Genomic DNA, 16052 nt, shown 5'->3' with positions numbered 1-16052 from the left:
GGGAAAGGTGCGCTTTGACAGAGCTTCCACAGCCCTGCCAAAGCACCCCTTTCCCGGCTTGGCTGCCATTGCTGCTGCTCATGGCAGAAGGGGAGGAGGAGGAGGAGGAAGATAAAGCGGCGGGGTGGTTCCTGCAGTCGCCAAGGCGGGAAAGGTGCGCTTTGACAGGGCTTCCTCTCCAGAGAGGCGTTTTTTAAAAAGAAAAACCCTGCAGGCACCCAGCGACAGGGGCTAGGAGCTAGGAACCCGGAAGTTAATTACTTCCGGGTTCACTGACAAACTGGATCGCAAGAACCGGTGCGAACCGGGAGAAACCCACCCCTGATTTAAACCCAAAAGTTGTTTTTCCAAAAGGCGACTGGATTTTCTTGTTTTTTTCCTTGGAAAATATTTCATTTCTCATCCAAGAAACTTCTTCAGTTCTGAAGTTCTATAGAAACTTCTTGGATGAGAAGCAAAACATTTTCACAGGAAAAAAACAAGAAAGTCCAGTCGCCTTTTGGAAAAACAACTTTTGGGTTTAAATCAGGGGTGGGTTTCTTACCTTTTAGAAAAAAGCACCTTTGGGACAACCATGACCTAGATAATTGAGAATCTTCACAGGCATTGGTCTAGACAACCAACAACTCAGACTGAAGATAGTAATTAATAGAATTTTCCTTAAAGAAGGTTGAAATAAACATTCTCTCATTATACAGAATCTGACATTTTTTAATGTACTCCATTTCCCAATTTGTTATACTTATTATTAAATTATTAACACTGAGATGAAGTAAGAAACAAAAACCTGGTATACATCTTGGTGCTATGTACAAATTATTCCTTCACACTCAGATGGAGTTTGCCATTTCATATTAATTATGGATAGTCTAAATAAAAATGTGATTGGCTAAATCATACAGATGTGATTTATTTGCCAGACCCCCCAAAAAACAATTTCATTTTTAAAATCTCAAATACATTTTAAGTAAAGTCAATATAAATTTCTAAATTAAAAAAACAACAATGTGATTTATGAAATACATAGAAAAGGATAATGATCAGGACATTGATTAATTTGAAAATTAATTATAAGTCCTTTTTGGTAGGCATTCCAGCCAATGTTATGAAAACAGTACTTACCACAATTTTAGCTGGATCTGCCACCAGCATTCCTTGGAAAACCTTGGAGAGATCCCTTAAATTAAATGTGTAATGAGATTTTGCTGGAGTGGGCAACAGTTGGGATGTGATGGTTGAATACACGTATATCGTAGCATCAACGAGAGGTTCATTTAGATTTGCTATTTGAGGGCATCCATCTAAAAGGAAAAAAAATGATCAGTCTTGCAGGGAGGATTTCTCAAAAGAGATAAAATGAATATTGGTTGCATAATAAACCTGGCATGAGACAAAGCAAGATAATTATTTCACAAACAGATTATTACCTTTATTCCTGAATCTATATTATACCAAAACTTTATTTGTTGTTCAATGCTCTTTTCAATCTGTCTTAAAGCTGCTAACATTGTACTTGGTCATACCAAATTGGAATTCTGCTCTTTTCTCCCCAATCCTCTCTAGTTAACTTATTTCTTTCTTGGTTCATTTGATATTCATGTTTATCAACATGATTAATAACTAGTATTTTGGAAAATGTGGTTCCATTTCTGTGGTCCACTTCTGGTCCCCCCCCCCTTTGTTTAATAGATATGGTGAGTAGTCAAGGGAAAAAGCAGTCAGTGCAACATCCCTAAGAGTAGACCGTGTGATGTCTGCTTGTTTGTTTAAAGTATTTATGGATAGGCATATAAGTAATTCTTGTGCTGATGGCAGAGATTTGATGACATGACTTATGCATATGACTTAATTTATAAAGGACCAAGGTATTTATTTTTGACAGGGAAAATGGAGTGAATAATTGCTTCTTATGCATAAATGGTGAAAAAAACAGAGTCAACAGGGGAATGTGTGCATCTTGGTAGAATGTTTCTTAAATGGGATATGAATGAAGAAATTTTAAGACAGGAAAATACTAACAAAAAGAGAGTGCATATAATATGGTTCAGTGTGAGGGATGAATGTTTGTTGAAGGAAGAGAAAATTTACATTTAAGAGCATGCTTCTGCCCTCTTTGTGTAGGGAAATGAGAGCTGGTTATTAGGAGAAAGAAAAAAGTACATTGAAATGCAGTGGGAATGGGTTGAGTGTGTGCGCTAAAACAAAAGAGAATAAAGAAAGGATGAACTCTGAAGGAGAGTGCACTGAATATAAACATGAGGAACAGACGAAAGAAGTATCTTAAGATGGTTTACTCATATGGAGAATGAGAGAGGGTGCAAATCAAATATACAAAGGAAGATAGAAAGGAAGGTCAAGACAAAGTGGAAGTTACAAAAAGTCACTGTTGGATTGTGTTAATATAAACCTGAAAAAGGGAATTCTAAAAAATCTAAAGAATAAAAATCCATAAAGTATAAAATATGGAAAAACACAGAGATATTATAGAAAGATCACCGGTTCAAGGTTGACTCAGCCTTCCAGCCTTCTGAGATCGGTAAAATGAGGACCCAAATGGTTGGGGGCAATATGTTGACACTATAAACTGCTTGGAGAGGGCTCTAAAGGACTGTGAAGTGGTGTATAAATTTAAGTGCTACTGCTATTGCTATTTATAGGAAGATATGGAGAGGTTTGATATATTATGTTATTATAAACAAAGTTCAGGTACATATGTCATTCTTATTGTATCACTACAGTGGAATGAGACAACTGGGTGTGGCCAATTCTCCACAGCCAACTCGTCATGGCCTATTGGCCCAGTTGTGGCAAGACAATTCTCTGTGGCCAACTCACCATGGAACAACTCATTGCAGGACAATGTAACAATTCAATTTAAATATTTAAAATAATTAAAAATTATTAAAATTTTTGTCATTCACATTTCATTTTGTTCCTCCTTTTGCATCCTGTCTTTAATGATGCTCTTCCACAATTTATTTGATATTAGTGTAACTCTTGTCCTGTGGCAAATTGTGCCATGGCAAGTTGGCTGCAGTGAGGTGGCTGTGGTGAGTTGGCCATGTCGAGGTGTCCTAGACCCCACTACAGCATGAGTTTCACCTACTATTTTTGATAAATGCTTCCTTTTCTTCCTTCTTGAAATCTTGCAATATTTCAAGTGAGAACACACGAGATCTGGTGACTTTTCATTATTATTATAGTTTAGTACACAGTCAGCCATTTCTTTAGAATGGATTTGGCATTTTATCCACCTACTGACTCCTTCCCAAGGACCTGGAATAGGCAGATGTTGTTTAATGGTATTAAAGGTATAATCACAGGATGTAAGCTGTTCCAAGTGAGGCAGCCTTTTGCAATTGACTGATGATGATTTTGTCAATATCAATAATGTTCAAATTGTGCTCCAGCTGTTTTGAGATTGCACATAAAATATGTAATGCAATGGGAGTGTCTTGGCTTTCTTTTGCCACAGTCATTCTACTTCTATTTACAGGTCTTTCTATTTTGTGATTCTCTCATTTACTTTCTCTTTTCTCTTATTTCCAGGTATTGCAACATCCAGATTTAGTTGTCTTTCTTTTCAATAATTATTAAGTCTGGAGTATTATATGACAAGTGCTTGTCTGTTTGAATACTTAATTCTCAGAGCACTTTAACTTCTTCATATTTTATGATTTTGTCTATTTTGTGGTCCCACCACGTCTTATTTGCAGGGAAGTGTGATATTTCTTGCAGATAATGCAACAGTGATGCTGCTTTGTCATTCTGTTATTTGGAATTAGTCTGGATTATTATTTTTATATTATAATGATATTGCTATTATCGTACACAAACTCCTTGCTTTCCTCTAATGAAACGCAAATCTGAAGGATAACACTCAAATTTTAAAAATAACTGAAACAGTATCACTAATATAATTCATATCTTAAATTACTTACGGACTGGCTCTCTGTAGCATATTTCTCCTAGTTTTCCAGCTAAAGACCAAGAAAAAAAAATAAAAGTTTATTTTTTTTACAAAAAGTTCCATCTTCAAAATAGAAATGAGGGAAAGTCATTTTGCTTCAAGGACAGTCTGTCTTGCTAGGAAACATGTTGACCCTATCTGGAAAGTTGATTTTTTTCTCTTAGTTCTGCTCTTGTTTTGCAACGCATCCCAATATTTTTCAGCTTTTGGGTGCAAACAAGCTTTTGCTTCAATTTCAGCTACAACCTAAATCTGTTAGAGAAGTAAAGCAGACTATGAACCCAATTTTTATTATTTCGAGCAAGCTTTGTAAACCCTGTTGAAAGACATTGTTCAGATTGATACTCTTTCTTTTTATAGCTCCAATTTCTGATTTAATAGAAACAGAAGCAGTGGCACTCAGTTGTAGAAATCTTCCTAGGTAAGAATGTGCACGCTATATATAATGAAAATGTAGAGGAAAACATTCGCTAAATGGGAGCAAAATAATTTTTATTACTCCAGGAGCTATGATGCTCAAAGGATACTAAAAATTTTAAGTGCTATTTTTTTTAAAAAAGTAAAAAAAAAATCTTTATGGCTATTGAAAAATTTATGGTAGGGGTTTTTATTTTATTATTTGTATCCTGCCTTTACAAAGGAATTAAGTTGGTGAACATTTGCACCTTCTTGCTTCTACTTTCTCCACAAAAACCACCTTTCAGTGCTCTGAAGCCAATGGAAGCAAAGGTGATTACAGATTGCCTTCAAACACATTTGTGTGAGATTGGGGAGTGGAAATAGAGTACAGGTTGAAGTGTCCTTTCCATCATAAAGACAAGAACACATTGTTTATCTTGTACTTACACACATATGTCAGCATCTCGGATGAGCAAGAGAAGATTGTAGAGAAGGGAAGTTTTAAGCTGCAATCCCCTCTTCATTACCTAGCAGCCAGCAAACAGGGTTAGCTGATGATTCAGGAAGAAAGTATTTTTCTTCTTCCCAGCTTCCTTACTATGTGCTCGAAAGGCAGAGCAGGTAGTCTTTGTTTACTGACTGCAGTTGGGACAGGGACTTAGGTCCTGAGGTGATGCAATCGCTAAGTGAAAAATGACCACCACCATGCTTACAAATGCATAGAGGACAACACACAGTAACTCACTGTAATGGCAAACACAGAACTGAGAAAGAGAGAAGGTATGGCTGCAGTTTAGGGGGCTAGAGAAGGCATCACAAAGATCTGAGTCTCCCCACCCCCCAATGGCCTGAAGAGGAGGCTTTTACATCAGCTTGCAAAAGGATGTTGTTATCAGAGGTGGGTTCCTACTGGTTCGGACTGGTTTGGCCGAGTAGGTAGTAACTCGGTCTGCCACGCTCTTGAACTGGTTCTTTTGGCAGCGCCGTAGGCACCGCCATTTTGTTTTTTGCTTCTGCACATGCATAGAATCATTTTTAGTACTGCACATGTGTGTATCAAGTGTGCGTGCAGCGCGTCCCTGAGCAAACTGGCAGTAGCAGCAGCTGGAACCCATCCCAGCTTGTTATGGTATTCAGGTCTTGCAAATGGCAGAATGTGGGAGAGCTCTTAATGACCACCTATATGTTCTATACATTGTGGACTTAACATGAGCTTAGGAATCCAGGAAACTTAAATATCTTTTTTTACAGTACATATCTCTACACATCCCTCTTGAGGAGGACTTTCCTCAAGTCCATAAAAACTTGATATTATGTAAAATGTCTAATTTTTCAATGGCCTGATTTTGCCTCTCACTCAGTTAATATTCCATACAATAAGAATACTGAATAGATAATCTCACAGTTACCTGGCAGTATCTAATAATATTCTGTAAAAAAGATAATAAATAGCATATGACCACTTGTAGATTCTGTTATGATTTCACTATCTGCCCTAGACAGGACTAGCAGTCCAAATATCAATCTCTTGGAACATCAGGATACACCTCTGTAAAGCTACAGATCACCTAATAAGAGAGATAAGAAAGAGAAAGAACTTGCTTCACATAACCCACCCATCCAACTGCCAAGAATATTGGAGAATATTTTCTTCTTGCTGCTGTCTTCCATCTCAGTGAATGAGAGAAAGTTGAAGTGCCGCGTGAGGCGTGGTGTAACTGCATTTCGTCCACCTCCTGGTGGTCCCATGGCACCAATAAAGTTAATATCCACTAATTTCTTAAAGACACCTGAAAACGAGTAAAATTATGCCAAGATTAATGAAACATTAACATTAAAACACAGACTCCAGCAGACAGATATATAAGTATACCAGTGCAGATTTAAAACTGATATGCCTGTTGTGAAAAACACACAGTGTTTTGTACAGAAATTAGATACAGAACTTGTATCTTACCAATTTGTTTCCTATCGTACCAGCCTTTATGATCCATCCACTGCCGAATAAGCTCAATGGGTGGCTGGGCACCATAGGTTTCTAAGGCTGGCATGTTCAGATCATCAATGAAAAAAATAAAATACCGGCCAAGCGGGGGCCCAAAAACTCCCTTACGCCTGCATTTAACAAGACAAAAATAAAAATTACTGGGTAGAATACATGAAAATCCTTGTAGGAGATGTATTTATATATATACATATATCATATTTAATATAAATAGTTTTAAATATTATTTAATAAACTGCCAATAATATGTTTAATATATATTTAATATATTATTGGCAGTGTACAGAAGGTATAATAAGGCAAAAAAATAAAACATTCATTGTATAGTTAAAATTAAACAACAAACAATCTTAAAACCTTCCTAATTAAATGAACAAAACAACAAAAACGAAACTAAAAGGGTAAACGATGAAGAAGGCTCTTCAAGAGAATTCAATTTCCTGAAGTCCAACAAAGAGGGGATTAGCCTGATCTCTAATGGGAGGCTATACTCTGTGCTGCCATGGCTCTGCAGAATTACTGGTTTATGCTCCCAGTGCCAACAGTAAGAATCTATTGTAAGTGAAAAGTGATTTATTGCTCAGATACTTCACACAACTTAGAAGTATTCTTAGTACAGAATTTCTGCAGTTTTCCCACATTTCTTAATAACACCATGCCCCTCGCTAGGGTAGGTGTAAGTTATATTCACAATTTTACAGAAATGCATGTCATACAAATGTACTATAAACAATTAATGTCATATATAATGTTGTTTGAATGCACATCCATAATCATGTGTTTTTATCACTATGTGATTTGATTAAAAACAATTCTGAACAGTAAGAAATAATATTATAAACTCAGTGATAATTATTGATATAACGGGTAGGCATTCCAGGGGCTGTATTTATTCCATATTCTTTTGACCATATTATTAGCTTCAAAGTTTCTTTTTGCCACAGATCATAGGAGAAAGCCATTCCTTAATATTTTGTTTCTTACTTCAAACTTTTACATTATAGTAGATCTCCACTTGCAATAACAGCACTAAAAAAGGTAATTGATGACCATTTTTCACACGTACGACCATTGCAGCATTCCTATGTGACCAACATTTGAACGCTTGGCAACTGTTACTTGGAACCCTGACACAAAGGCAATGTGGAAGCCAGATTCACTTAACAACTATGTTACTAACTGAACAATAGCAGCAATTCACTTAACAGCTATGGAAAGAGGCAATGAAATAAGATAAAAGTCACTTAACAATTGTCTTGCTTAGCAATGGAAGTGTTGGACTACTTAATTGTGGTTATAAGTTGCAGACTATCTGTAAGCATTTTAGCAGATTTGGAAAGCAAAGTTAACTAATATATGTAAAAACAGATAAATTAAACAGGAAGAAAATTAGAGAATTGTTTTGGGACAGAGTACCTTTTATCCAGCTTGCTGTCAATGAGATCTTGTGTTTGGTTGGCTGAGGTTCGAGCAGAGAACATCAGAAAATGGCTGATATATTCTAATGGCAGGTTCTTCAGTAGCTTGTCTGCTATAGTAAGAGTTTTTCCAGTTCCTGTGGGACCAATACAAAGAACCTATATAAGGGGGAAAAATTGTAATTATGTATTGTGGGTACACTTGCCAAATATACATTTTTCCCCCAAATGATGCTTAATTGAAACATTTTGCCCAGTAAAAGTCAGATAAAAGATTAAATAACATTTAGATTACAATGCCAATCACAAATGCAAGAATAACGCACTAACAGTAGTCATATTTCTGGCTACTTGATAAAAGTGCTTCCAATACTGTGCAACAGAATGCTTGCATTGGTATAATGCTAGGTTGTACTATTTAAAAATCATTACTCAGACATACCGGTTTGTGATTAGTCAGTAACATTTCTAAGAGATACGCCATTTGGACAGTGTTCATTGTAGGTACAATAATATCACAATAGCTGCTTTCAGGCATCATTTTAAACTCTGTAGAAGAACTCATCCAATTCTGCCAGGATACCTAAGAGAGATGGAGGTATTGATGAAAAAGAGAGATTATATGGTTTAAATTATCCTGTATCGGAGGTAGAAATGGACTTGCAAGTTATTACCCTTCTAGCTACAGTGATACAAATACTTAAAATACTATTGTGCCATTGGAAGAATGATTGGCCCTCATCAAATTAATATTAGTCACAATAAGCCCAATTGGAAGTGGGCTGTACTGACTCTTCCCTAAATACTGCTTTATCCAAATTGAGGATTTCTTGTCAAGGAAGATTTGAATTTGGGAAGCAGAGAAATAAAATGTAGATGGGACATGGAAATGGGGATGTGTGTATGAGTGACTTTACAATAGAAACAATCCTCCTTCCAGTATACTTTGAAAATGAAATTATGAGAAGATATATTTTGGAAGGAAATGCCATCTGCAACACTGTTTTTGATGCCATTAGCACCATCTCCACAGCTTAATCAAAGAGACAGGAAGAGATATTCCTAACATAGTAAGTTTCTGAGGCTCCACCTTTACCTCCACTTCTCCTGAAACAAGCAAACAATCAACAACAAAATCACTATATCCTTCTCATGAACTATCAGAATTACTCCTTCAATTTTATACCTACACGTACCTAGATGCAGGTGCGCTGATACCACTTGGGATCTATCAACACTTCCTCCTACACTGGTGAAATCTTATGAGGTGTGTGATTAAACCAAACAAAAGGGAAAGGGAGGAATTAGGGAGCTATGCACATGGACTGAAATATATTCTTAGCAGTAATGAATGGAGGCTAGTTCTTAATACCTATTTTATAATTAGCAAGGCTACCTCCAGCTAACAGCCTCCCCCACCCTTTCTCTTTCTTTTGTTTTTTTCAGCCCCTAGAAAAGATTGTAGTGTTAAAACTATGTAGTCAAGTGCTGAATAATGGTAGTGTGATTTCTGGCTAATTTCTTTCCCTATTTTCCCCTTTATTTTTGCAAAACAAAAATAGAAATGATAAAGAATAACAATACAAGATGAAAACAGCACTTAATGCTATATAAGTGTCTCAATGGTCTTAAAATTCTCTTTCACTGTTTTTAAAATATTTTTTTCATTGATGTTATATATAATTTTTTTCATTGATTTTATATATAAAATTTGCCAAAGAATATGGCTCATGTGAATCCTGGTTGATATTTATGTCCATTTGCCTTTCCAAAATAATATCCAGAAGTCATAGGATTCCAATCTTTAATTACATTTCTACTTCTATAAAATCCTGTATCTTCTCATTCATGTAGCACCAGCTCTCTGGAATGTGATGTCTGAGATCCAGGTGGTTCCCACCCTGATAGCATTCTAGAAGGAAGGCCTTAAAAACCTGCCTATTCTCCCAGGTTTGGCTAGGGTGACTGGAGAACATTTGTTAGGCACATGATTGATTGTGTGGACTGGATCAGCCATCGGTTTATTGCTATGCTTTTATCTGGATTGAATATTTGTTGTTCTGTTTTTATTCTGTAAACAACCATGAGTCAATTGGAATCTGATGATGTCTAAGTTAAACAAACAAATAAAATCTCTGACAAACAGGCCCTTCTTCCTATCCTTCAGGAAATGAATGAAAACCTGGTTGTTTTACCAAACCATGGGAGCTGGTTGGCTGGAACTATTCTTTCTAAGGATGAACTGATTTTATTTGTCTGAGTATGTCTCATTTTTTTAATCGCAAATACGTATTGGGAAATTGTACTATTAGTCAGATTACAGCAGCCTACAAGTCTGGAAAGGAAGGAAGGGAATCAAGAGGCTTGACAATACTTTTGGCAGGGAACTACAGACTTAATAGATGCAGCCATTTAACACATTACTACAAAGTTGCTACAACATCTTTACATTCTCCTGGTGTTTTATAACTTCTAATATTATTCAGGGTCATTTACAGTTATTTGTCCAATTTATTTATAGTATTTAGATTATGCATTGTAACATTAATTGTAAGTTTATAGGGTACTTTTGTTTTAATACCCTCTCTCTGTAATTTTACCCTAACAATTTCATCTTTACCTCATTTTATTGTATCAAGAATTTAATGTTATTTCTATTTTAGTGTAATTATTACTTCTACACTGGTCTTGACTCTGTCCCTCAAAAGGAGGGACAGAAATGTGTATGTTGAAACAACACAATAGCACCAGGATGCTGTACCATATTACATGCACTTGAGTCAGGAGTGCTGAGGCGCTCACAGGTTGAAAGGATTATCTGGTGACATCACCATTGGCCTGGGGATGCCCAGTTGGGGCTCCGAGAGGAGCCGGAGTGAAGGAAAAGAGCTCAACCCCGTGCCATGGCAGCTCTCAGATCCCGAAGGTGGGCTTGCTAATGTATTGTCCAGTGTTCCAAGCTCTCAATCCACTGTGTTCCTGAAACATATTTGCTAAGCAGGAAAGAATAAAAAAGCTTCATATTAAGGGAGCAGGCCTGGAGCAAGATTACCAACCTGAACACCTTTCTTGGTTTATCCAAGCAAGTCATCAGGAACTTTGGAAGTGTTTTATTTTCCAGAGGTTTCTTGTTAGCTTGAAAATAAGGCATTTTCTTCTCTATTTTAGAAGTTTGGAATAGAAAGTTTGGTGGCAAATGTGAATAGAATGTGGTTGCTAGAGCTCTAACTTTCCCTTGTTTAACCTCGGTTGTTGGCTTTCTTTAAAACACTGACAGAGAGACCTTTATTTTACTTTACTAAAATTTAGGATTGGTTATTTGAAATGCTGCACAGTTCTGCCCTACTAATTATTGCTTCTATTGGTAGGTATAACTGACTCATTATTATTTTCAAAAGCATTTCCAGTCACCATTTGGAAATAAATTAAACTTGTACTGTCAAATGCTTTAAAAACCTGATAGGGAAAGAAAGTGACATTTTAGTATAAATGCTATTTTTTTTTAATTTAATAAAGTCCATTCTATTTTGGAGTAGTACTTTGGAGCAATGTGTATTGTTTATGAATATAATTAAACCTTTCATTGATATTGTAGTAAACATATTTTAAAAAATAATTTAACAAGGCAATAGGCCAATATGATTCTGTGAAGAGTATTTGATTTGAGAATAATGAAAAATTGAATTTATTTTTAAAAATCCTGAATTTTTGCACCTGAGAATATGGTGTTATGTAACAAATACAGATCATTTCCCCATTAGCATAGCATCTTTTAAAGTCATTCAGTCCATATTGTACCAAAGTTTCAGTAAAAAAGGGAGATTTCTAATATTTCATTTATAACAGGATAATGCTGTAAGACTCATTTTAGGTGAGATAGGTGGCAAACAAATTAAATAAATGAATAATTAAATGAATAAATAAATAAATAATGAGATAGCCATTTTTTTCTTTTACAATGTTTCCTGTAAGTCTATTTGTCCTAAAGTTGGGAACTTCCTAAGAAAGTTATATTATGACCAAAGAGGCAATTTCACATGGGTGTCCCAAAGGTGAAAAAGCACAACCACGACTGGGATGACTGAGAATCTCCACAGACACTTCCACATGGGTTTTTTGCATTATTCCATCATCATATAAAAGCTTTTGTGATCTCATACTGTCATATGTGCTTGATAGATGTGTCTATTTATTTCTAGCTCAGCTGCAATGTATGTGAAATCTGACATACCAAGACTTATCCATGGGCCATTTCTTCACCATCAGTGGCCTATGCTTTACCCCAGTTCTTGATTCCTGGTCTTAACCTAGCTTCTCCCTTCCAACGGAGTCTAGCCACCAGAGCATCATGCTGAGATACTACCATTTCACTGATTAGCAACCAGTCAAAATGCATATAAAATATACCAAAAATGTGGATGGGGATGACATTGTTTGAATGATGCACAGCTGCACTCTTCTGTTGAAGAGGGCCTTGATTGGTTCATGGTCTTGCTTGAGTTTGGAAGCTGATGGTAGTGTATTAGTCATTATTTGCCTTTAAACTCCTTTTAAGGGGCTGGGGAGTGAAAATGGTAGTGATATGTAACTGTCTGGAGTCTCACTGATATTGACTGTGAGGTCTAATAGACTTTAGTTATGCTCAGGGTAGGTTTTTACAATGAAGTTGAATAGCTATTTACTTGTTCTGTCATTTATTGCTGGTACTGAAGTTGAATTTTTTAGTTGTGACTTGGCACAAATGGCTTATTGTAAAGGGAGTTTCTTTTATTAATTAAAGCCATTTGCGTTTGTTTTGGCACTTTAACTTGTGGACCCAGAAATCTTTTTCCAGCTCCCTCTTTCTGACTTAGACACTTGCACCAACACACATACATATGATTAAATAACATCCAAGCATTTTTTTTTATCAAGGTAAGATTCCAACTCTGTGAGAAGATGAGGACCAATGATTCTCAGCTCAGAGTAGGCAGTTATATAAGCAATCAGCAACCATTCAGCTTCAAGGTCCTGAAGCATCACAGTAAGAATCCATTAGTTCCCGAGAAAAGCAGGGATTTGCACCTTTGTGCATTAAAGAGGCACTAAGACATACAGATAGTACAGTAGCAGTGGAAACTTAACTATTTCGTTTGGCTTGATTCTTGTTTGCAATCAAGATTCTTAACTAACCAAATGGAGATGTGGGCCTATTGCTAACAGTAGTCTGGGAAATAGGTTAGCTATGTAAAGTTAAAGAGCCCATGATTTATTGCTGAGTTTTGGTTGGGGGAGCCCAAAGGCTGAAAAATCACATTTCCTCAAGAGTGAAAATGTTGTTCCTTTCAAAATTTACAACCTATTAAAACTTTACTAATTAGACAGCATTTGCCTGGCAAGCTACAATTAATATTCTTAGATTTAAAATTGGGGGAGAAAATATAGTAATCAAAAATAGGTGACCAATTGTTATTTAGAAAATTCATATCAAAGCTGATTCTTAACAGAGCCTTCAACGTTGGGAAAAATGGCATATTACCCTGAAATGTTCTTTCTCTACAAATATTCAAGCTAGGCCTTTGTAGTTCATTATTCTACCACTTTTCATAACCATTTAAAATATCAGTACACATACAAAATATTTTTTCCTGGTTAACTTTATGGAAATATATGCATTATGCAATTTTATCTACTGGTATTGCAAAGTTAAATGTTCTGATTGTATGGTCATAATGGTAGGCTGAGAAAATTATTTTTGGACTCCAGCAGATAAAGTGCTCTGTGAAGCTGTGAACACACAGTTGATTGTGTGTTCAATTGATTTTTTTTGAATGATTTGAAACATGGCCACAGTGTTAAAAATTCCATACTCTTGATTTGAGAGTGATGATTGAACCTCTGAAGAATTAATCTCAAAAAGTATAATATTATATGATTATGAATGAAGTTGGAGCAATACTTTACGTATGCCTAAATAGGGCGGATTATTTGCTCTTTAGGTACTAGAATCTGTAAATGCCTTGGAAAAATATATGTATATATTGAATCAAGTAATGATCATATCATCAAGTATGATAGCTTGAGTAAAGAACAAACATTGCTTTGTAAGTTTTTGTTGTAAAGGAAGAAAATGTTCATATTTTACTCACAATATTAATGTGAACAAATGATTTCCTGGGTAGATCGTGGATATAAATCAAATATGTATTTTAAAAATGTGTTATATTAAATGAACTAGTTTCAAAAAGGGGAAAAGAAGGATCCAGAAAACCACAGGCCAATCAGACTGATGTTGATTCTGGAGCAGAAAAGAACATTGATCAACCTGAGAGAATCTTGAAAACAGTGAAGTAATTGACAGAAGTCAGCATGGAGTTGTCCAGAACAGATCTTGCTAAACTAATCTTATGTCATTGTTTGATAAGTTAACTTTCTTAATAGATGTTCAGATTGCTGTAAATGTAATATAATATACTTTGATGAAGAGAGCTACTGCTTATTCCTTTCAATAAAATTTATTAGTGGGAAAAGATACTACCAGACCTTTTCTGAGTTTTGTCTACCATAGACTAACATGGCTCATTTACTACATGATTGCAGCAAAGGATTTACCCAATGCAATGCTGATTACCAATTTGTTACATGGAGTCCTTGATTTATTATGATACTGCAATTGGGATCAGCAACATGAGCATTAAGCAAGACATCACATGACTGTGATGGGCTTACGACTTTACTTCTGCCATGGTCATTAAGTGAATCACATGATCATTCAGCAAGACATCAGGTGACTGAAACTTGAAATTTTGGTGCCAGCTTCTCCATTCTACTTGACAAATCTATTAAGGGTTACCAGAGATAGCGACGTATCTATTTTAACATTGATAAAATAAACCAATTTTATTGTCCTTCCTTTTACTTTAAACAATCTTGATCTTTAGTTCCTTCAATCAATGCCCTCAAACTTGATTTCTTTTCATTTTTCTATCCTTTCTCACAAAATTCTTCAAAGCTTTAACATGCCTTTTTTGTAAATCCAATATAGGAAAATTATTCAGGTTACTCTCTTGATTTGTTATTTGTATATATCCCTTTTAAATATTAAGATATGTCAGTTTCTTTTTTATGTCCAGTGTAGCATCTTTTTCCATATTATTCTTGTAGACTGTCATTTTAAAATTCACTTTCAGATAAGTCACAATCTTGTCAGGTAAAACTTGTTCCTCTTTCATAAAATCTTTTAAACATAGTCTATCTATATAGGCAGATACTCTTAAAATTAACTTTTGAGTCCATTGTTCAAAAATACCCTTCAATATGTCCAATGTTAAAATGTTTTGCTTCGTTCTATATTGGTAAGCCAAATGTAAGTGTTTCTAATTGTAATCTTTAGTTCTTCCTAGTTCCCTCTAGTGTCCAATGTTCAAATTATTAAAACTTACCTTATGATGTATAACCTCTCAATCCAAGGGTTCCTAATAGTCAAAAAGCAGTTCACAAGCAATTTCTGAAATTGACTAAAAAAGGGAGTATGCAAATCCAGTGTCCCTTTGAAGTGTCCACAATGGTTGAGCAAGATACCTATTTCTTGTCTCCCAGAGATCTAAGCGCCCCCCTCCCCGGATCTAAATCCACCACCCACTGTTCTGCAGTCAACTCATGAACAGCAATATGGGAAATTTATGGGTGATCTCAAGTTTTATCATTGGTCCAGAGGCATTACAGAGAACTGATCTATTTTCTACAGACTTAAATAAAGAATATGCATAATCTGATATACAAGTAGCCGTCACATACTGATCATAATCATGACTGACAACTCTGTTGCTAAGCAACACAATAATTAAGTGAAAAATCACGACTGCATTGGATTTAGGCTTTCAGTTGCACTGTGGTCAATAAATGTATCACTCTATAATTGCTAAGCGCAATATTATGTGACCATGACCTGCAACAACTGGCCACTTCTCCATTGATTTTTCTTGTAGAAAGTTGGCCATGAAGGTTGGAAATGGTGATTAAATGTATGAAGGCTGCTGTAGGCATCACAAATGTACACAGTTGCAAAGTGTCCAAATTACAGTCATATGACCATGGGGATGCTTCAACGGCCAGAAGTTCAAGGACCTTGTAAATCTACTTTTTCAGCATTGTTATAAGTTCAAATGGTAACTGAACAAGGTGGTTGATAGGTGAGAACTACAGCTGTAACCCTTTAACAATTTAATTTGAGAGAAACAATTCCTTAGCAGATGCAGTAACCCTGTATAACTTTCAGGGT

At 35.7% G+C, this 16052-nt stretch overlaps 1 protein-coding gene across 1 annotated transcript in view; it reads right to left on the bottom strand.

The window, feature by feature from the left end:
- Positions 1-16052, bottom strand: part of DNAH1 (dynein axonemal heavy chain 1) — a 179468-nt gene that overhangs the window by 51240 nt on the left and 112176 nt on the right. The window contains exons 42-47 of the mRNA XM_087709198.1: positions 8235-8375; positions 7791-7951; positions 6327-6484; positions 5986-6159; positions 3942-3980; positions 1123-1301 (exon numbers count right to left, since the gene is read on the bottom strand). Coding sequence (XP_087565324.1) covers positions 1123-1301; positions 3942-3980; positions 5986-6159; positions 6327-6484; positions 7791-7951; positions 8235-8375 — 852 coding nt within the window. The remainder of the gene's footprint in view (positions 1-1122; positions 1302-3941; positions 3981-5985; positions 6160-6326; positions 6485-7790; positions 7952-8234; positions 8376-16052) is intronic.

The sequence above is a fragment of the Thamnophis sirtalis genome, unplaced genomic scaffold (assembly GCF_051295495.1).
Source record: "Thamnophis sirtalis isolate CommonGarterSnake01/CBP01778 unplaced genomic scaffold, rThaSir2_p1.2 scaffold_3, whole genome shotgun sequence".
Classification (NCBI taxonomy): Eukaryota; Metazoa; Chordata; class Lepidosauria; order Squamata; family Natricidae; genus Thamnophis; species Thamnophis sirtalis.
This window is presented reverse-complemented; position numbering and strand designations above follow the sequence as displayed.